General features: G+C 45.0%; 1 protein-coding gene across 1 annotated transcript in view; it reads right to left on the bottom strand.

The window, feature by feature from the left end:
• Positions 1-23450, bottom strand: part of ADAMTS3 (ADAM metallopeptidase with thrombospondin type 1 motif, 3) — a 124000-nt gene that overhangs the window by 20603 nt on the left and 79947 nt on the right. Inside the window, exons 5-9 of the mRNA XM_010575493.1 lie at positions 14374-14573; positions 4080-4163; positions 2773-2929; positions 1448-1553; positions 340-483 (exon numbers count right to left, since the gene is read on the bottom strand). Of these exons, the coding sequence (XP_010573795.1) occupies positions 340-483; positions 1448-1553; positions 2773-2929; positions 4080-4163; positions 14374-14573 (691 nt within the window). The remainder of the gene's footprint in view (positions 1-339; positions 484-1447; positions 1554-2772; positions 2930-4079; positions 4164-14373; positions 14574-23450) is intronic.

Genomic DNA, 23450 nt, shown 5'->3' with positions numbered 1-23450 from the left:
ACAGCGGCATCTTGCCGCTGTTGCATCGAAGCGGAGCGCAGCCTCCTGGAACCCCTCCAAAGGCTGAATCCCTGTTTGGAAGCAGAGGGCAGGCCGGCCTGGAGGATCCCATTCCTCAGTACCTCCGAGGCCCCAGCACCGCTGTGTTTACAAAAAGGGCTTCCACACTCAAGGGTCCCGTTTACGACCCTTGTGCCTGCTCCTTTATGCCAGGATTGCCTCTCCTCTCCTCTTCGCTGCCTAGCAGAGGGCAGCACACCGGCCCCACGTCCCAGGACCTGCAAAGACTTCTGTTTCCTTTAGTAAAACAACTACCCCCCAGCGCTGACGGGTCCTTACTGTATGTATCTCTTGAGCTCCTGGCCGCTGCATCTGGACCAGTGGTAGCGATGGAAGGCAGCCTGCACCAAGGGAGCCATAACGCTCCCCATGGCCGTCTCATCCCCACATCTGTTCCCTTGCCCGTCGTGCTCCATTCCCAGCCTGTAGCAAAAGAATCGGCATCAGAGCCCAGGCAGTTCCCGCTCTTCAAACAGAAAAACAACTGTAAAGAAACCAGTTTCTCATGCGCATTTAATCACGCAAAATGAAATCGGTCTTGGCATTCTACAGATATCACCTGTATTTCAAACTGATCTTCTCTGTTGCCAAAACATAAGGACTCTATGAATACTCCTTCATGTATACTTCGTTTTATTTGTTAATACCAGGAATGAACTAACTAGATGATGATGACTTCTTATGCTTCAGATAAAGGAAAACAACAATTCAACTCACCGGGGAGCAGTTCATGCAGACACTGAATTGTTCATGTTTGTATACTCATTTATCAAAAGCATCTATTTAAACACAGAGCTAACACAGTTATCATGTCGCATCTCCAAAGAGCTAACGTGGTTAGCACCTCTCCAAGCATGCACCTGGTACAACTTAATATGTGAGTGACCTGGTCATCTCCAGTTGGGCTAAATTCCCCCCAGTGAGCTGAAAAAGTAGCCCATGCTACGTAAGGAAGACAAAAATCAGATCCTCGGTGCTTGACATTAACTCATCCAGACAGCTCACAAAGATCTTTGCTTAATCAGTTGCTCCCAACCTAAAATTTTATTGTTCTTGAAGAGGTGCCAAATCTAACAAATCAGCACTTTCAGTCAATGAGAAGAAAGAAGTTAAGGATGCTTGACAAGCTACTGTCTCCACTGCCTGGCCCTTCCAGGTTTCTTACTGACCTCTTCCTCACCATAGAGAAAACAAGTCCCCCCTCTCTATTCCCCTTGCTTTCTTCCCCCACTTATCTCTTCATTGCTTAAACCACTGATGCATTCCAAGGGAATGGAGATAAAAATAGGATAGCTTTCATATAGCCATTAAAATTAAACCACTTGAAGCAAGCAGGAGATGTAGTACCATAGTTTGTCGGCAATCTAATTGTAAAAGTTAGACTTACACGTGACCGGTTTCATGAGCAACAACAAAAGCTGATGAAAACCCATCCTCGTGGTTGAGAGTACAGCTTCGGACCGGGTGACACATGCCAGTAACAGGAGCGTATCCTATTGAAAGAAATCATGTCTGATTCTTTTGCCCATTACATTTATTTTAAATGAGACCTCCCAATAAACTTACAACCTGAGAAGAACCTAGGATTATCTTCTTTTGACTGTTAATTTTTTTCTCTGCCTTTGCAACTGTTGTCAAACAGAGTAAATGGCGCTGACATACTGGTATTGATTCCACAGACAACTGTGCTACTTCGGGCACTTACACTTTTATCACCAAAACTGCAAAAGATTCCTGTTCAATTAAAAGGTAGAGCTATAGGCTGGGATGTTTAGCATGTGTTCATATCAGTACCTTCATCTACATGCTGCCTGGTACAGCACAGTGCATGTTTTTTCCTCCGTAAAAGCCAAAATCTTTCTGATGACAGGGAATTCTGCCTAACATCTCAACCTAACCAGTTTCACGGCAGGCATGCCAGCCCACACCTGAAGGAGAACTCAGACCCTTATCTCCCCCTGAAAGGTCAAGGGAGCATGGAGGTACAGAACACAAATATCTAAGACATCTCCAGCTGGACAGCCAAAACACGGGCTCACCCAGACTCCTATTTATCTGCACTGACAAAAATCACGTATTGTGAATTTACTTCCCATTATCTTTGGTTCCTTGAGTCATAAAGCTTAACGCAGGTATCAAAGTAGTTGGTACGCTTTCTATAAAAAGAAATCTACAGTGAAGGACACAATAAAATAAAAGCGACGTTGAATGCCAAGTGCATTGAACATTCCTAGTGATCCCCGCACACAGACACACATACACAAACACCCGGTGTTTGAAGAAAGTAAATAGCTATTTACTTACATCTCTCCAGTAAGAAACTTAATCTGCTACAGTTAGATAGAAATGGCAAGGACTACCATGGCAAGGTCTACCTGCTTTTTAAAAAGGATGTAAAAGGAACGGGAGGAGGTACTTTCTCTCCACAACAGGGTAGTGAGTACATGCTCAGGCTGTCCATGTGGGCCTTTTCTAAAGCCAGAAGAGGGAACTGAAAGTTATGACGAGTGTACGTGCCTTCCCCAACAGGACCAGGTTTCCATACATCTTTAAAATTGAACACGTCTTTAAATACTTGCTGAATAAAGGCCTACGTTACTTATTGTCTCAGGATCACATAACAATGCAATTTTCAAATTTTCCTCTTTTCTGGCAGGCACTAGCCCAGAAACACCAAGTCCAGATAGTTTTGCTCCAGGTCAGCTGCATTACCTTGCATACCAGCAGGCCCAAAATCTTGCCTGGTTAAGAAGATGGCATGGTCGTGGTGCTCAGAGTGATTGGGGTCCGACTTCTGCTGCTGATACGCCCAGCGGCAAACGTTTTCCAAGCTTCTCGAGGGATTCCCCCTTTCAATCAAGCTAATGGACTGAAAGAGCAACACATTAGACCCAGGAGCTCCTACAGGTAGGAAATTCAGACAAGTTTCTCTCTTCCTAATACCCTATCACTCTAAGTCATGACAGCCTTCCTTCATGTGGGAAAAGAAAACGTGCCTGTTAACAGTGACCATGCGCATGTAATAGTACGTCTTTCGGGTTTTTTTTTTTTTAAAACAGTTTAATGAGCACTCATATCATCTACGAAAATAACTGCCTTTCTATGTATAACCTGCAACGTGCAGGAGGAACACACAACTTGATGTTAGGATTGGACAAAGACATTTTTCTTTCTTTTGTTGGAATTGCTCGCAGTCTTGACTGCAACGTGACTCAGTTGAGATGAATGAGCACGTAGTGACACACACAGCCTGTGTGGAGGAAGCGAGTAACATAAACACATCAGACAGTGCCTCAGCTGGTGCAAACCACTGCAGTGCCAGTTAATGTGTAGTGATGAACACAGGTTAAACATCTGGTTCTGTGAGACTTGTGCTACAGTGTGTGCCTACAAGCTCAGTAAATTTAATTACAAGACAAACACCAAACTGGTCTTCTGACTTGCCCAACTTCAATGTCTGAGTCAAATGGAACAGGTAACAATCTCTATCAAACCCTAAACACCATTACTGCTTTCCTCTCGTCCTGAACAATTTAACAAGCATTTGTTTCAAAACTCTCCGAGTGTATTTTACCAGCAAAATCAATGTACTGTTACAAGTACTGTCAAGGGCACAAAGTAGAGGAGTGTGCTATGACCCGGTAACAGGGGTCTACACAAAATGAGAAAAGGAGGTAGTTAACACTAGGAGACTGCTTGGAGGGGATGCACCAGCAAGCTGTGTTGGTCGACCAAGGCGACTGCTTCTACTAAACCGATTTAATTCCCGGAGAACTCAAAAGGGCAAGAACTCAGACTGCAAGCCTGAGCCAGTCCTGCACCTGTGTCACAGCAGGGACACTTGTGGTCAGCCTCAGGAAGGAGGGCACAAGCACATTTAGCACACACCAAGCAGGGAAAGCAGTTCTCTGGAACCAGCCGGTCAGTAGCCTTTCGTTTCCACAGCCCTTCATGCGATTCACATGGACTATAATTACAAAGAAGACGAAGGCGGAGAATTGGTTCAGAGGCTCGCTTACCTTCGCGTACCCCAACATGATCATTCGGACCAGCACGACATTTATGTGAACGCCCAGGGATTCATCGTGGTAAATTTCATTCACCTGAGAAAAGAAGGGAAAAATTGAAAAGAAAGCACCACTGATGATAGCAAGGGAACTTCCAAGGCCACGTGTATGTTATTTCAAGCACTTACACCACTACAGTCTTCTCAGAGGAGGACTCAAGTCTCGAGTCATTTCCACGCAGTGAGAAATGCAGACTACACTTCCCGTCATCACACACCCCCTCACCCAGAACTTTCTGAAGTGCATGTCAAGACTCCTCTCAAGTTTACTGGCCTTTGGACCAGGGCCAACAGAAAAGGTGATTGGGGAATAAAAAGATTTCAAGTTCCACCCCTGCAAATATTTATCTGAATGCTTGATTTCACTCATTTGATAAACATAATGAGGGAAATGAGGTTATTCCTGAAAGCAAGGTTATAGCAGTGTGTTCAAGTTCACCGAGGGATTTAAAAGCAGATAGAGTTTGCTTTAACAACAGATAAACCCATCACCATCCATCCCATGTGGCCACCTCTGCTATGTCATCTGGCCACTCTAACTGTGAATGAATTCCAGATTCCGTTCCTATTTGTTTCATCAACCATTCGTCTCACTTCAATCAGTTTAAACACATGGGATGAGTATTTTAGCGAGGAGAGCGAGCGAGCATGTTTTTGTTCATTTTGTAAAAGATTCTGCTGCCAGTAGCTCTCGCTCAAGGAAATGTGCCGTTAACTTCAGCATAGGTTTGTCCTCGGAAAACACTCAAGGATTTGGCTTAAAGCCATTTCTGCATTCTGAAGCTCTAGGCTGGGAAGGCAGAATATTTAGACAATGACACGAACAACGAGGCTCCATTTCTGCACACATGTAGGCATGTGTTTAGCTTTAAAGATGTGAATAGTACTCCTGATTCTAAATCAGTCTTAAAATTAATGGGCAAAGTGTTTCCAAATCCCAGAAATGCTTTGGAAATTTTTATCTCAAAGTTTTAAAGTCAACAGCGTTGCCAGAGACATAAATGCTGTAGTATACCTTACAGGGTAATGATATCTCCAAATATACTTGATTTCTGCAAGTCAACGCGTTCTGTTAGAAAAATTCACCAGCTGCATGAAAGCATGTAACGTTTATGCGATCTGGAAAGACTTACTACCTGAAAAACAAACTGCTGGCCTGAGAAAACACCCATCCGTAAGAGAACCCCATGAGACCTCCAAACTGTAGTCCTCCAGGACTGCAGAAAACATACAGGACAGAGCAAACTTCAAAGCCCACAAGGAGTCCTCATAAAACAGTCCATGGCCTTGCACCACATTAGGGCTGCAGAGGTCCCCAGTGAGATCTCTACACATCATTTAAAGGCAGAATTTTGATTCACGTGTTTTTAGCCCCATTTCCAAAGGAAATAAAGAATAGATAGTCACTCCCTCTGGTAGTTCTAATGCCTCAATAAATTTTGGCCCCGTTTACCACTTCCAGCAACACTTGCAAACAATAAAGGCCTCCAAGAATTTAAGTATCCAGAAGTTTTGTGAAAATAAGCCGGTGATGAGAAATAACAGTCTTATTACTGCTCACAAGGAAGGAAAGACTGCATATCCTTTGTCACACAGACAGACGGGAGCTTGGAGAACACTCCCAGCACAAGAGAAGCTCATGTCCCATGAGAGAGCCCAGCCACAGGACAGAAATCCAGAGGTAACACTGCAGTTCCACTGCTCATTGAACAACTGAAATATTTCATGGTGATTTTTGTTTTGAAAAAATTTTTTTTAGAAGCAGTTAATACTGCTGCCCTACTTTTTAGAGATAAATTAGAATTATGTGGTCGCTTTTGTACTAAAAAGAGTATTTGTGGAAGTGAAGTTAAAAAAACCCAGAATTATGCTGATGAGTCAAAAATCATTCTTCTTGAGGACCTTCCCTGTGTCTGGGAAGGTGAGAAATGTCCTGCCCCCAGAGTGTAAATTAGGGGGCTAAAACATCTGCAGATCATCAATGAATCTACTCATCCCCCTAAAACCAAAATAAATATTATGGGTAATTGGTGAAAAATAAATACCACTGTTCAGAAGCTGGTATATTTGAGCAGGATTTAGAGGTTTGGGTTTTTTTTTTTTTTTAGTCAGGCTAAACAGAACTTCCCCCTTCCCCTCAGGGAAAAAGGTCATTCCAAGTTGTCCAGACTGCGGGACTTGGCACAATGATTTTAGCCCATGGTTTTTAAAAATGCAATCCCTTTTAGGACCAGCTGAGAACAGACTGTCAGCAGGACAGTTTTACAAGGAATGAGCACATAACTCAGACTGCCCGTCTTGTGAAGCAATTATTCCAAAGTTCAATTATTCATCTCATATTTTCTCCCAATTAATGCAATAGCATTGCTCCCACAAAGGCTTGTGTCAGAAAAAGCGTTCACATTTCCCTTGCGCCAAGAAACGACAAGCTTCCCATGAGTGACTTTCCTAGAGGCAAAAAGGATCCGGGACCTCACCTGAAGATTCTCGTCTTCTTCAAGATTTCTCCACAACACCATTTTTCACCCCGTTCTCTGTGGATTGCTTTGGACGGCTCCACTACAGGATTCCTACAGGGACTAAGTTCGTATATACTCTTGTGACCAAAACCCAGGAAATTTTGGAAACCCGTAACCTTGCTGGAAGGACAGAACTCTAAAAAAGGGCAGGAAAACGTCAGTGTAGGCTGCAGCACTTTCAGACTGCTGGAACTGCATCTACGCTGCAGTTACAATGGCAAAAGAAATTACATTCCAAGAAACTGGTACAAAACGCACATATAAATCACACCCCAGGAAGCTTGATTTGTCTGATCTGAACTTGTGAAATGTATCACAGATGGCCAACTGGCCATACAGCCTCTGTTGGAGTACTGAAAAGCAGAAAGGGGTTGGACTGAATTCAATAGCAATTTGCACAAGAAGAAGTCGGTCGGCACTCTCACTGCGACAGTGATGACAACTGAGAGACTCCACAAAGCTGGGAAGTGTCTGTTTACCGAATGGATAAAAAAAATGTTCAAACAGAATAAATAAATGCACCTGGCAAATGAACTGCAGGGCTGCAGTAAGGAGCACTGCACAGGGGAGATAACTGCTAACCAAGGGACTTCAGTGCTTCTGTAGAAACTCAGCCATGTTGACGCAGTATGAATGTCATGGGTGAACCCACCTTCCATGTACTCCTAAGACAACAATGGTGAAATCGAAGGCACCCTCCAGCCAGACCTTCTCCCCACAGGAGAACTGGCTGGGTTCTCACCCGTCGCAGAAATTGCTGCCTCCTGACCTGCAGTCAACCACACATCCCCAAGTTATGTTGGACGGTTCCTCTGAGCACCTTTTGCAGCACGAGCTCTCGGTAGCCGGCCTTTCAAATTCGGGACAGACGGCAAGCTGCAGATGCATGGCTGGTTTGGCACGGGTACCGTGCGGTTCCCAGTCAGGGTTGCCCACCAGTGCACGCCGACCCTACCTCCGCGGTGCCCAGGCAGGGCTTGCAGGCTAGTCCAAGGCAATCTGCAGCCCTCCCAAGGGCTGAGGTGCCAAACGACTTGGCAGGGGGTAAACCATTTGCCTACCAAAGCCTCACCCATCGTCGCGGTCTCCCCAGACCAGCTCCCAGGTCTGCCAGCATAAGCGGTCCCTTCTGGCTTTCAGCCGGAGGAGGACTAGGAGGGATGGCTGCTGCTGGGTCGAAGCACCAAGAGCCATGGGAAACCTGGACTCTGCCCTTGTTCCTCGTTTTTTTACTCGCTGACCCAGACTGAGTTTGCTTTCCTGTTCTGTTTATCAGGTCCTGCCTGTAGTGACCTCCTTTGGTATTTTTTGATGAAAAGCGCTATATGAGAACAGTATTACCTTGATTTCCAGCTCTTCATTTCCTTCTCTGAGAACCTACAGCGACTTTGATCACTTTTGTAAATTACCAAGACATTTCGACAGAAATAATTTAAGAGTAACTGAACCGACTGAAGAAGGTTACAGAAGCTTCTTCGCTGACATTTCCCTGCCCTTGCTCACTCACAGCAAGTTCCTCTCCGCTTGCACCAAATGCTTCATTGGACTCTCCTTGGGTTTTGGGGACCATACAGCCTCAATGACCTTCTGCTTCTGCCTTGATGAAACTACTTACATTTCTGTCACTGACTTGCACGGGGGGATGTGCAGTTTCTTAATTAGTGTTCTACAGTGAAGGAATGTTGAGTAATTCAGAATTTGATGATTAATGCCATCAGCTGCTCTACTGTTCACATCACTGGAAATGAAACAGCTTTGAAAAAAATAGTTGACTACTGGTCTAACTGACCATCTAGGGTATAAATCACTAGATTAAATGGCAAGGAGTGAGTCGTGCTCTTTTGGTGACACTTTCGCGTGCCATCAGTCTTTACCACAGGCTGAGGGCAGTATTAGATTAAAACCAACATAAACTGATACACGGGAGAAGTGAGTGCATGATGACTGTATGCTATAGAAACAGCTCCCTAACAAGTCATCTTGACAGACAATAGGGTAAGGTACAAGCCTGACAAAATCAGAACTCAGGGTTGTGAAGAAGGGTGGCTTTGAAGGAGAAGCAGCTGCCACAGCCTCTTCACTCTTGTGATGAAGAGAGAGAGGGTCTGGGCCATTCTCGAAGCCCCGCAATTCAGCTCCACAGCGGAACCCACCAGCTGGATGAGGGGTGAGAACGACGACTCCCGAACTTGTAAGAAAAAGTCACCTCATACAGAACAGGCTATTTGCCCGTAAAGAGCATCCCCCAGCGCTCACCATGATGCTGGAACGTGAGGAAACAAAGCAGAGATTTTCTTCTGAACCGTGCCACTCAAGCACGCCTGCTTGCCACAGAAAGCTGGGCTGGGAGATGACAGCTCAAAAGTTTCAAATGAGAGAACACAAGCTGCCTCCTTCCCCTCTCCTCCTCCAGCTCAACACCTAACCCACAGCCCAGTCAAGCCGGCAGCGAGACCGAAATGCCCGCTGCCTGCTGCGAGGTCTTCTGGAGGTGTCCAGGCTCTGCAACGCAGGCAAGACTCCCGGAAAGCCACCGAGCAGAGGGAAAAGAATTGGCAGGAACAGTGCTGAACTTGGGCTTCTCTGGCTACCTTTTTATTATGAGAATTATTAAAAGCTCAATACTCTTCTGTGTCTGTCATCTCTCCCTGCATTTATTTTGCATCACGTTTGCGTCTCATTTCCTGTTTTACCTGCACCTTGTTTAGAAACGTCATCTAAAAAAGACTACCATTGTCAAAATCTTGACAGGAATGACTAGATTCTTACAAAAGCATTCCTTCTAAAAGCGGTAACCACCTTTACCGTGGTGGACCGACAGCTCCTCGGGGAAGTGGTGGGTGTTCCAGCTGGCACAGGCTCTGAGCTGACATCCACTCCCAGCAGATGGAGCCGCAGACGTTTAAGAAAAGATGGCAGAGTATTGGGACAGTGTGTCAGCTCTGCTGTTTACAAAGTTAAATGTTTTTAAAACTAAAAGGACAATATTCTGGAACCATCTTTAATGAGGACTTACTGTCAATGGTTCGTGAGGTGCGTGGTAAAAAGAAAATGATTCCCTGCAAGTACTGGGCCAAGAATATTTTGTTACTCACAAGAATAATAACTTTTCATCCCAAACTTTCGGGATTCAAAAGTTAACTTGCTTCCACAGTTGCCAGAACTACGTTAACTCCTCTTTCACTTCCTTCAGCAATACCAATTACCCGTGCAGTTTAGCTCAGCCACAGGTGACTGCTCAGAGGACGCGGGCATTTCTGAAGCGCTGCTAGCAAGAATAGTGCAGCAGATCTGCACGGAAAAACGATGCAGATTACCTGTCTGCCTCATGCACGCTGTAGTCGGGCACCAGCAGCAGCTCTGATTTCCATGTGGAACTGCACAGAGTGAGTGCTGATCTGACTTTTCTCCTTTATCTGAATTAATAACTACCAGGCAAGTGATGGGGTTAGAGACTAGAGAAAGCCAAGAGATCTCTCAATTCAGTAATGTGTTTAGGCCCTGCTATGCACTTCTACACAGAGGCAGAGTGAATGGAAAAATGAGAGCAAGTGATGGGGAGCTAAAGAACTGCAGGTAGCGTGTGTGCATGGAGACCTGTGGCTGAATTCTTAAGACATATCTGGCATCGTCTGTTCTCGTTGAAGCTAATCGTAAAGCTGTCATTGACTTCGGCATGTGGACGACAAACTAAAATTGTTATTTAGAAAGAAGGCGATACCTGCAAAACTGCAAGGCTGAGTGGATAGTGATCACCAGAACAGGAATTCTGTCACAAGTAACCTGCAGTTTGAGAAGGAATGACGGATGGAACCCTATGGCAGGGTTCAGGAGATGGAGGCTATAATTCCTTATGTGCTCCTGGTAAAGGTAAGATCAGGAAAACGGCGATTCTGTCACCTCAAGGAATTCAGCTGAAACTGCCCAGTAATGGACAGGCCAGCGAGCTACCTGAAACAACTCCAGGCGAATGACATTCTCTCCAGTGGGTGATTTCAGCCCTCCGCCCTTCTGGAAGGCAGGCTGTCGGTGACATTGGCAGTTCATGCTGTCAGATAATGGTAAAGCTTCACCTAAAACCCAGGGACCACACGAGATTTTATTGCTTTGCACTAGATGAGCCCATATGGGGTTCTGACTTCCAGTGCTGACCTTTAACACCTGTTTTAGATGCATCGCTGACGCTGGGTTTTCCAGCCTGTTTCTTAAACCAGGAGTATGTACCAATGTTAAGTACGGGCAAACATCTCAGGCATTCCTTTAGCTGAAACTGAACCTCCAGGCCTGGAGCTCCCAACGGCATGGCAGGGCCACGTAGTGCTTGGGTCCCAGCGAGCCAGCTCTGGCACCGAGAGCAGTATAGTTTTGTCAGCATGGCACCATGCCCAGGATAACCAGTCTTGGCACAGGGTTGAAGGAGTGTGATTTAATACTGCTTTTTTTGCACTTGTGTTGCTTACAATGCCCATATGTATTGTTCTTCTGAAGCTACTCTGGAGCTATCTTGCGTATGCTGTGTTACCTGTGGCAAAACTGCCCTTAATTTCCCTGCTTGGGAAGTAAAGTCTCGGCAAGTTACCATCAGCCTTGCAAAAATCACCACGAATACTCGTAACAACTGTCACAAATTCTTTCTTGTCTAGAGACCCGCTGTTTTTAGGAAGAGTGAAAGATACAAGTTCGGATATGCAAGGTTCACTTCTTGGACTTTCATACCACTAGATCCAAGCCTAAATCTGAACCAGAAGTCAGGCTCACGTCTGTCAGGCTGTGCAGAACCATGCCTGCTGGTGTCAGGAGCGGACTGGACCACAACGGCCGCAGTCCCAGTGGCCGATGCTCTTCTAGGAACAAGCGAAGACTTGCTCATGTGCTTTCTGATTCCCTCGAGCCTGAAAAAGAAGCTTCTACTAACAACAAAGACATGCAGCTACTAGACGCACATTCGCGGCCGTGAAAAGTCTCGCTCTCAGTTCACTCGTGCCTCAGAAGTGACCCACAGAGCAGCCCAGGCTCAGTGCCTTGTTTCTCCTCAAAGATCTTCACACCCAGCTTCCTAACACACCGCAGTCAAAGGCTTTCTGTGTGCGTGTCAGAGGAGGGGAGGAAGTTATGATTAAATGCCTTGGGCTCCAAAACCAAATGCACAGACATTACTCAACTTAACAGCCCCTTTTCATCAAACCAAGATTCTACAGCGTCCATTCGCTTATTGTTAGAGAGCAACTCCCCGGACGTGCTGAAATACCACAGTGACCTAAAACACGTAAGCTCACAATTACAGAAACAGTAGGGAAGGCATAAGACCGAACAAAGCTCCAGGTTGTAAACCTAGCAGACTAAATTCTGTTTTTCAGTTACAACGTGTGTGTATGTCTGGAGTTTCTTATTCTAGATTTATAGCACAGTATAATTCTATTCAGAGTTATTGTAATTCTACACAGAGTTATGCTGGAAAAGATATCAGTTGGTTTAAATTCATACAGAGGTATTATTTTTCCTCTCAAATTCTACGGATTAGATTTTTAAACTGCTGGTCCTCATTTTGGAGCTAGAACAGATGGGGCAGATTTTCAAGGATGCTCAGCATGTTTGTGCACTTGGAAAGCTACAATGGGATTGTGACAGGCAAAAGCTGTGTGGTGCTGAGGTGTTTTTTTCTAAAAGGACCTGGCTTTAAACATCTAAAGGGTAACGGAGGTCTTAGGACAATGAGATCATACTTGTGGTACACTTTGGTCCTGGCCCTGTGCTTCCCCCTCAATATTTGAGGGGTCTCCCCTGTACCTAAGCAGTATAGTCTTTCACACGTGTAGGGCTTGTGTTGTTGGCGGCACAGGAATAGCTTATTTATCTGACTGAGGAGCTTGCAAAGGGAGCAAAGAGACCTTCTCTGGATACGGCAACTCATTTTTAGTCTGAAACACAAGAGGTAACGCTTTCAGCCTCGGGTCTCCAGGCGCGTGAAGCCATCGCTGCGCAGCGCGCGCTGAACGGGAGCGGCGTAAAAGCCTTCGGTGCAGGGCACGTTCCGACACAGGCCACATGGACCAAAGCTGGGACCAAAGGCAGAGGGCATGGGAGAGAAGTAACGCCTCAATCATTCTGAACGCAGCGTTGTGGTGTTACCTCTGTTACACATGAGGTCTAACGCAAAGACGCTGTCCTGACAAGTCATATATATATATGTGTGTATATATATATATAAAAAACACTGAGTCTTGGTCATGGCATCACTGATCTCGCCTCTTCCATTCACCGCCTGGGAGCAGATTTTCCACTGGCCGGATTAGGTGCAAGGGGGTTGCTCCTGTCACCCAGCAATCACCAGTCACCCCTCACGTAATTCAGGCTTAAATGAACTGAGCGAGCCTCAATGACCCTTCTTACGCGCTAGCACCACAGGTAGCCTTGCTGCCTGCCACTGCACTCAAGATGGCGTGGAGTTTGGACCAAGGGAAGAAGGCATTAAGAGCAAGAAATGCATAAGAAAAAACTATCAGCACAAGCATACAAACTAACCATAAAAAAAGGACTGAAGGCCAAATTCACCACACGCGTTACATTGGCTGTCCCTCCTGAAGTGGAACGCTGTGTATTAAGGGGAGCTGAAACGGAGTTTTGGGGAGGAGGGGGAGAAGGTGTTTCTGATACTTTGCCATAGTGAAAGGACTGAATTCTCTCAGTCAGGAACGATGGCAGCTGATGTGACGCTGAATAAGGAAACATTACAAAGGTGATTTGTAAGCCTAAGGAATCTTTTTTGAATTATTCCAAGAATAAATAGGTGAGTGTAAAAAAGACAAGAATCATTTCTACATTCATCAAATCATTATGAATTGTAAGCCTATTCTCTTATAATCTGTCCTTAAGACATTGTTTCTCTTTCCTGGAAAACCTTATGATCCCCACAGCTTCTAAGATGTATGCATACGAGTCTGATACTTAGATCCATTAAGAAAAGGCCACATATTGCAAGGGATTATACATCTCCTTCACATTCCTTTCATGTATTTTTTTTTAGATTTCTTCTAAGATAGAAAAAACAGAAAACATTTAAGCTTGAGCAATTCTAGCATCCAGTGCTAGTATAGTACATGACTTTTAATGCACAGTGTGAACTGTGCTCTTCCGTAATGTGCATTTCCGTAGAATCTGATAGGGTAGTTCAAGACTGTATCTTTAAATATAGTAACTTGCCATTGATTTTACAGCCAGAAATGTATACGTAGACAAAAAATACTTGCTAACCCCATAAGATGCACCATGATAAAGCAATTCTGTAAGTCTGTTCCTTTGCAGTTTCTATATAAATAGGGATATTGCCACATGAGTTAAGGAACAGACTTTACTAGAAGGTTTGCTTTCTTTCAAAGAGCCATTAGGGGTTTAGAACACTTTTTCACTCTGCATGTTTATTCTTTAACCAGGTTTCCTTTAGAACTGTGCTGCGGGAGAAGGTAGAAATTATTAGAAATGTATCAAGTTTACATTTTTCCCCACCGTTTTTCAACTATTTCCAAATTCTTGGAATTACGCTAGAGCGTGCCCTAGAACACTACTGTGAAAAAGATCAATTAAAGGAACATCTTGAAAAGAGAGAACCACATCCAAGAGCAGACAAAATGATCATATTTGTATCAAGCACGGTCTCCTAGATACCCCTGCAAGAGTTTACAAAAGCCTTTCGCATTCCAAAACAAGCGCAGCACTATGGGAGATACTCACTATGTTCATGAGGGTGAGGAGGTAGTTTTGAACGTGTTCTTTGCCATGGAATCGGACGACAGAGTCGTCCACACCTAGCAGCACCTCAATGTTGTAGTCGTCGTCTCCCGCGTGCCTGCGTCGCCTCAGGGTTTCGTTCAGTTGCTGCTCTGCGCTGCTGTACAGGGAACTCAGCTCTCCAAGGCCGCCGAGAAGAGACTCTACAAGAAATAGGACGACATCAACATCTACTCCAATCCCATTTCAGAAACATCCTCCCGCACAACAGCTTCAGCTGTAGAATCACCACTTCTTTGGGTAAAATAAATCAGGAACTCTAAAGAGATTATTCTAGCGGCGTAGGGGTGGGGGAAATGGCCAGGTATGCAGTGAAAAAATTCTTTCAACCATACAGTTCTATAATTTATCACACAGTTCTTATTTCAAGCATAAAATTAATCCCTAAGGAGATTTAGGCCAAATACTTCACTTCCCAACACAGAACTTTCCCCCTCCTTATTTTTGCACGACATCAGGCGCGTGTTATAGAGTGCCACAGACATGGGATGCCTCAGCATTCACTGGGGATGCTGTACAACGCTTAACTTGTGGCTTTAGTGCTCAAAAGTAACATGGTCAGCCCCAATCCACATTGAAAAGATCTCAAACCGCAGTGTTGTGTGTTTGCCCCTCGTACCCCATCACTGGAACAGCTAAACTAGAATTTCTGACTGACCTACTATTTTTGTAACTCTTTGTTTAAAAAGTAGGTGTTGGACTATCCTCTCCTGTGAATATGACAGAGTAATTACTAGAAGGGTCCCCTGAAGACACGGGTCAAGGGGCAGAGTTCAGATGAACCGTTCTCAATTGGCTTTTAAGGGGATGCATTCAATAGGCTGTATCTGCAATGACTCAAAAGCTATTTCTTCCACTTATGACAGTAAAGAAAAATATCACCATGGATTTTTGACAGGAAAAAAGTCACAGCTGTAGGCTACTTAGTTCTTCCTAAATCTAAGCCAGCACACCAACAGGCTCTAAGCAATAAACAACAGTGAAGAGGCCCGTTTGGAACATCTTACAGTGTAAACCACCAGCTACGTATTGCAGTCCTCACTAGGAACCGGGCTGTTCTTGAGTCTCTGTGACAGTCAGGGAGCATCCCCATTCCCCCACTCTTCCATTTAGGAGAAAGATGCGACACAGCCCTTAAATACACAGGGATCTTCCTGCTCTACCAACGCAGCAAAACCAATCAGCGTCCAATGGATAGAAAGGAGAGAACGATCCTGCCTTCCACTCCCGTTGACTCGTATTGTAGCGGAGCATTTCCCCAAACGACGGCACAGCTTTCAAGCCCTTTTTCTCTACGCTGGAGTTGATGAAAGCCAAGGTTGCAACTACACAAGCTGGCCCTTCACACGTTTTCAGGCAAGACTTCCAGTGAACTGGATGTAAGTTTTGCTTGTGGCAGGACAGCGGGACCAGGACCAATGCTGCAAAAAGCGCTGGATGGCCATGCTGTAATTCATCTTGAGCAGATTCAACTACTGGCCGAGTTAGCTGGGAAGCCTGTCCCTCCTCAGCATCGCAGCGGTTCACAGCAACCCATAAATAACTCTCCCAAGCCCCACATCAAATGGCAAGGTTGTCCCCCGTTGTTTTCAGAAGCTTAGCCGCCACTGTGGGTGAGAGACCAGGTCTGCAAACAGCTTCACAATTCAACCGCAAGTCCTCTTGCTCTCAAGAATGCAAACCCTGTGATAGCACACAAGTGGGAAATTCATAGACAAGCTCCAATTCTAAAAATTGCTGCAGCTGGCAAAGCTGCCGAGCGCAGTGTCCAACGGAAATATACCAGTAATGTCATCGTATCGCTACGCCCGCAGCATGAATGGAATACCTTGAGATCCCTTCAGAAAGAACCCACTATCTGTGCTGTGCAGCACCTTCGGTTTGACCGTCACTTCCCTTCTTAACTAGGTGGTTTTGCGGTTCCAACGAAGAGGAGAATCTCTTTTTTGTGTGCATGTGAGCAGGCACAGCGACTCAGAAAGGATTCCTTTTTTTTCATCCCTCTCTAGTATGTAGCCACTTTCTGCACACAGAGGGTATTCTCAATATGCCAGCAGTTTCCATGCATGCACCCACAGAATAGTTTTCAAGCGTGCAATCCCAAGAAAGCAAGAAAAAATAACCTCACTCTAGGAAGAAATGGAATGACCATTTTTGGCCAAGATTTGAAAAAAAGCAGAAGTAGTACTGGAAACATTTTCAAGTGTTGAGCCTCCCACCTCCTGAAATGCAACTTGCATACTTCTTTCCACAGAAACCCCAAACTTCCCCCTGACTGGGCTCAGTGGTAAAAACCCAACCATTTTGCTCAGCCTGGCATGCAGCGTATTCCACGAAACGTACCAGGACTTCTGAGGATATTAAGCAGTACCCGCTCGAGCTACAGTCTTCCTGGTGCTGACTGGTTTTTAATTTTTTGTCTGCTGTTCTTGGCACTACTTAAGTACATTACTCCTTAACAGCAACGTTAATGTCGGAAGACAACTGTCGACTGTAAGGCTGATTTGAGCTACTTATCAGCTAGTAATTACTTAGCCAGCCTCATTCTGTGTTGCCTTTCCCCATACCTTGCTGGGAAGGGAAGCTGTGGGGTCCTCTCCCCAAATGCATGAACTGTAAATTGCTAAGCCCTGTCCAAAAAACACAGGGCAATACGAGTGGTTTATCTATTCTCTCCTTTGTCTGTCTTCTGTAATCCAGCACTTAAAGTATCTTTAGAGTCAAACAATCAGAATCAAACCCAGGTTATACGTACTAACGATAGCTCTGTTAGCAAATGCAGCTATCTGCATCCATTCCGAGCACTTAACGTAAGGGCAAGGGGATGACAGCGTGACACATGAGAGCAGCAGCGCAAAGTGAGGAGATGCCTACGTTCCTATAGCCCAGTCATTAAATCTCTTTCTTCGTGCCGTTGCTCATGATTCAGCTGAGTATTAGGGCACTAGTGGAAATTTCAGAGGAGCTCACAGAGTCAATGAACCTTTTCATAGCATGAAAGTCTGTTCCAAATACCTCAATCAGCCTGAAGCTATTTACCGTAATTGATCACCATTAATTTTGGCTAGTTCTAAAAAGTTTGTTCTGTGGCTTCGGCCGAGGCATAGGAAAGGGGGATCAGCAGATACCCTTTCTGAGCAGCACAGAAAGCGTCCCCAGATGTGTTCTGTTCAGGAGACGGCATTATTATTCTTATAAATACAAAATACACGTGCGTAATTCAGAACCTCTCAGGCAGGCAGACGCAGAGACAAACACATCAGATATTTTATCTAATCTGCTCTGCAGAAGGCTGTCCCAGGTTGCCTCTGGTCTATGCATCATATTGCTCCAAATGAGACTAATTACAAAGCCAACCCCTATGTTTACTGTGAAGCTGCAGTGCAAACTGTCTTCTATCTCCTTTCTGTGCTGAGAGCTTCCTGGCTTTGGAAAAGTGAGCTTTTCAGAACATCACAACCCCTACAATTCAGAGTTCTTTCAAAAATGTATGGATGCCACAGCAGGAGGAGACATTATAGAAAAATCTTGGTGGAGAGCTATTTACTGCAGTACGATTGCTACAGCCAGTGAAGACATCAGCGTTCTCCATTCATTTCATTCAGTGGGTACTTACAGGTACTCGTAATAGAAGGGCAGAGTTCAGTCTGAACGCTTCTTGCACAAAATCTTTGTTAATGCACAAGTAAGACTGTAGGCTGTGCTCTGCGAGACTTTCAGAGCCTTTCTGTGCTGCAGTAAATAACAAATGCAACCATCCTTTTCCTTTTGGCCCTCCCTCTCGCCAAAACCAAAAGATATGTTAATTGTTTTCTTCAGTCCAAATTGTGCACTCCTATACATCTGCGCATGCCTGCTGACTCTCAGGGACAGACGGACATCAGCAGCGCTGGTAAATGTGCGTAGTAACCTATTGGTAGTGCCACCCACTACTGGAACTCAGGACGCAAAACACAGCTAAGTCTCTAGAGGTCATTAGGCAACGGTTAAGAAACACACATGCTGTGACCTCCCCTGTGTATGACTACAGGCTTTGCATGTAATGGACTATAAAGAAAACTGTCATTCAGAGAAAAATGCATCATAATCTTTGCATGTTAATCCAAGTCTTAGGAAAACCTGAGGTGCTTGAAGCTGGTGGAACTCTACTGAGCATCAGCACTGCAGGGAGCACATCACCTGCAAATATTTAAATCCAGGGGTGGTTTCAGCATTGAGATGACCAGTTTTCACGTTGGCAGTCCTGCAGATTTGCTAGCTGAATGCCACAGGAGCGCCTTTGGACACCCCTTACCTGCATGTTGGAGCTGCTGCCACCAGGTCATGGAGAAATCAATCTTTCCTTATCAAATTCTTCTCTAGAGCACAGAGCAAGTAATTCAGACACAAGCAGAAGTTGGAGAAATGACCCCCTTCTTATGAGTGGGAAGAGATCACAGCAAGGCTTACTGAAGCAAATTATTTACATTAATCGTTTGAGGACAAAGGTTCTTTGCAAGTTAATCTACAAAGCCTACCCAACAGTGTTGAGCACATTGTCTAACACAGTAAAAAGACACGGCTGTCGCTGAATGGCAATATTCTCCGTTATGCGCAGAGGAAACTAGTGTTTGTTTGCGGATTTGTGCTAGACAGACTAATCCTTCCTAATCTCATTCTGGAATTAGCTGGTTCATTATCTCTTCCTTTTTTATTTTGCTAGTCACCTGCATCTTTTACATCATGATCTTACCTGTCAGAAAAAGATCAGTCCATCCTCCTTCACCAAGTGAAATGGTAATGCAAACATCTGGGTGGGAAACCAAAACATACAGCGCTGTATGCACACGGGCGGGTGTGTATTTTTTTTCTTTTTTTCACAGCACACATCAGAGCCTGTCTACTGTGCATCATCTAGCAAAAATGAGGAGAGCAAAGAATGACATCTTCCCCCAGTCCAGCTGGGGTTCCTCTGCCAAGAAAAGGCAGGAGGAGTTTTGTCCATGTAGCAAATGAAGTAGTGGAAATGGAAAAGAGACACACCAGAAGGAAATCTCCCCCACATGCTTTGTCATTGTATTTTGTTGAAAACCACGGCTGCTAACCTCGCCTTGTGCTACCTCTAGAGACTTGGAACCATGCTGCTGGAATCAGACGGCGAGTTTCTGTCAGGCACAAATATATCTACAGAGCCTCTCTGTGAACCCAGACGTGCGTATTCTAAAAGCCATAATCCCTTTGCAGACCAATAAAGTCTGCCTCCCTTCTAAATCCTTTTTCAGAAACGCTGAACTTTTAACATAAACACCTACGTCAAAAATTGGGCATAACTGTACCCCTCCTAAAGGCTTTCCAGTATTTAAAAAAAAAAAAAAGATATTCTGTGTTAGAGCATATATCTTTTCTAGAGTGTAACTTTAAAAGAATGAAACTACAGTTCTTTCCCTATGATTAAATAAAGCTGGGATCTGCCCAAGTCGAATTTCACCAACGCTGTCATCTGTCAAACCTCTGTATACCTAAAGAGAGCCCTAAGCATTTCTCGCATGGAAGATTCTTACAATCTTATTTTATGCTGTAAAATACGTGGGCTGAATTTTGTGATACAATCCACTGATAGCAGCAGCATTCCTTATACATATATATATATGTATGTATCTCTATGTACACACATTCCTCGTGTGTTCACTTGCTTAAGGAATAACAGGCTATGTCTGGGTATCGCATCCTTTCTTCAGACCAATGTGACTCAGCGTAACTTTGCTGAGCGTGACGACGTGACACTTGGCCCGTTTTGAGCTGGCACCGGAGACCCCCGGAGACCTTGGCTAGCTGCGGCAAGCCAAGGAAGGCAGGAATTGCTCTGCACCGGCAGGCAGGGGCTTATCTTCAGAATCAGACGGCTACAGCCCGGCGCCTTGCTCAGTTCCTGACCGCTCCCCTCGCGTCGAAGAAAAATCAGCAAGCAAGAAAATAACCCAGGCTCTGAGATTTAGGCCTGTAAGCACGAGGCGGAGATCGGCGCAACTATAAACCTGCCCCTTGTCAAGGTACTCGAGGTTTACTCAAAGTCACGCCGTGCACCGAGGAGCGAGGCGATGGCTCCCCGCGACGCCGTGCCCACAGACGAGGGATCTGCCTTCAGCTAATCCTGCTGAATCGATACCACGGCTGCTGCCGCGCTCGGGGCCTTCAGATTTATGCCTTCTCCTCTGTCTCTTCTGGAGGCACTTCTCTCGGCAGACGTCCGAGCGAGCAGGCAAGCCGTTTGAATCCGTCAGTGCGCAAAAAAAAGGAAAACGTCTCAAAACAGCAGCAGAGCAAGACGTGGCTCGCTACGTCGTTCAGGAATCAGTTGAGTGCCTTGTCTTCATGGCGATGCCCGGTCATCGGCCGGGAGAGCGACGGTTGCGGCCCTGCACCGACCCGCCGCTGCGCAACCGGGACGCCGGCCACGTGTTCCGGCTCTCCGGGAGCAGGGTGACGTCAGCCGGGTAGCCGTGAGCCAGAGTCTCTTTTTGGCAAAAGATTACGACCCACAGACAAATTCGGGAGAAGCGAGCGTTCGGTTGCCCGATTTAGCCTTTTCCTGAAAATACAGCTGGCAACGGTGCCTGGGTAGGCTCCACAACGTCGCTAATTCAGACTGAAAATGATGAAAAAGCCAGTTTGGAACAAAGTGAGATCAATCTATATCCCTTCTTAACGAGCGTGTTAATGTATAAAATGTCCCCAAGGACAGCTGTATTCTGTAGCAACTAAAAAATTCCATTCTGTTTTCAAAGAAAGGAAACGAGGCCAATTCATAATGTCACTTCTAAAGTTGCACTAAGTAGCCGTTGCACATTTTTCTACTTGTTAACCACTGGATGAATATGAGTTTCCATGATTGCTTTCTCTCCTAGTTATAGTTTCTTGAAGCTCTGTATTTTCTTCGGTTCTTAAAATCTGTGTTACCAGGGTGGAGACAGGCATTCTCACTAAGGTTTTCTCTGCCCTTTTTCCCAGTCTTAAAGCTCAGATCTTTCAGGCTGCTATAGAGCTTAGTCTGCTTAATTTATTTTGTTGAACTGCTGTACATCTGCATCCAGGACAGCAACAAGAGAAATTACTGGACACAAAAAAATGAGCTGTAAGCTCCTCTTGCAATCAAACGCAAGAAAGGTGTGCAAAAAAGGATGGCTTGCATTGGAAAGGCAGCTGAGGATACCAGTGGCTCTCTTACAGCCTGAAGGTAAAGCCTTGAAGGCAGCCTTGCTCACTTTGCAATGCACGAGATGTAAGAAGTGAAGCAACTTTGTGAAGTAAACAGTGAAGGTACCCCAAGGAATTCTGCCTTTGAGAATATTTTTCTTTGCAATACACAGTTCTCTACAGAAAACACATCTGGAATAAACCGCATAGAGATAACCGGTGCCTCAGGATGATTTCGGTATTTAGCAGGTTGTCTGGCCAGGCCCTGTCGGGGGCCAGCCGAGGTGAGGACATCTCACACCCCTTCCAGAGAACTCAGCCACTTATAGCTTTCAACTGACTCTGAGGGAAGGCCGTCAGCATCTTTGACCAACAGGTCAAAAAGACTAAATAAGGGTAGAAACAGGGCTTGCTAATTGAAGCAGCTAGCTGAAAATGACCTTTCCTCACTTTTCTCTTGGAATGAGATTCACTAACAGAAAACACCCACGTCAGAAGGGTCCTCTGCATTTGGCCGGCCTCCAAAGGTACAGCCAACCACAGCAGGGCCAAACTCAAAGTTACGGCAGGCTGCCCAAAGACTCGTCCTGGCTGCTCAAAGACTGAGATTTTATCCAGATTTTACCTATGCTCAATGCAGATCAGATTGTCAAAGGTCCTCAGGAACCAGCTTTACAAAAGCTCATCTACCATTTGGATGCACCCATAAAACTCAGGTTTAGAAGAGTTTCAAGTATGACAGTGGATTTTTAACAGTTCCACAACACATTTTGTGACTGTTCCATTTGCTCTTTACTAACTACCTTTAAAGAACAATTTAAGATGTCGATGCCTTCTAAAGATCTGGCCCTTTAGATGTGGAACAAGAAGCTATGAAGAGCGGATGGCCAGATGTTTTGGCAGCTGGCTCCCACACACTTCAGCAGAACACAAGAACACCTGCTGGCTTCTGTGGAGCTTTTGCCAGAAAATTAGTATGAGAAACATCGCAGGTTGCTTAATTATAACAAAGGTCAATATACACACTTCAATGAACCTGTGAAAGCCACCGATTTTTTGCCTACTAAGGCTTATTTTGAAGTGTACCTTTTAAAAAGCCAGTGAAGAAAAGAAGAATCATGTAGGTCAAGTGCTGATTCCAAACAGTTCCAACAGACTTCTAACTTATTTCCCCAGGAATTGTGTATATGCAAAATTTTTGTGGCATTGCTGGTACTGCGTAATTATGAAGCATCAGTGCTTGCAAAAGAAACCACCCAGGTCGTCAAGTGGAAAATATTATGACAGGATGTTCTCATTAGGTTCTGGGATGTGCTGAAGAAACTTGTGTGCTTTATTAGGTCCTTCAAAAAAAAAAAAAGAAAAACCCAATGAAGTTAAGCATTCTCCCTTATCTTGTCTTGAAGAATTGCAAGAAATTGCCTTTTACTCCAGAAGCATCAGAATGACTTTCTAACAGTACCACAACAGTTCTTGTGGCATGAGAAGAATCTGTCCTTTATTGAAGTGTCACTGCCCCAAATCTCCCCTTCCCACGCAAAACACCTGCACTGGGATTTGCAATCTTGACTCTGAGGTTCCGTTCCTTAATACTGTTATTGTCTTTGATGGAATGTGTATGCGAGGTTGTTGTTACTCTTTGCTTAACTGTTGCCAAAAATTCTGCTTGTTTGTTTTTGGGGGCTGAGCGAAAGGAAGGGTTTGTATCTGAAGCAACCCTAAGCAAGCAAGTTGGCCATAAAAATACGTGGTTTCACTCTATGTTTCACTGTATGTTAAGGGCTGTACCTCTGAAGTGCTTCCAGAAGCCAGTAGGCACCCTACAGGTCCCAGGTCACTCTGAGATA

The sequence above is a fragment of the Haliaeetus leucocephalus genome, unplaced genomic scaffold (assembly GCF_000737465.1).
Source record: "Haliaeetus leucocephalus isolate CR32 unplaced genomic scaffold, Haliaeetus_leucocephalus-4.0 Scaffold484, whole genome shotgun sequence".
In the NCBI taxonomy this organism is placed as follows: Eukaryota; Metazoa; Chordata; class Aves; order Accipitriformes; family Accipitridae; genus Haliaeetus; species Haliaeetus leucocephalus.
This window is presented reverse-complemented; position numbering and strand designations above follow the sequence as displayed.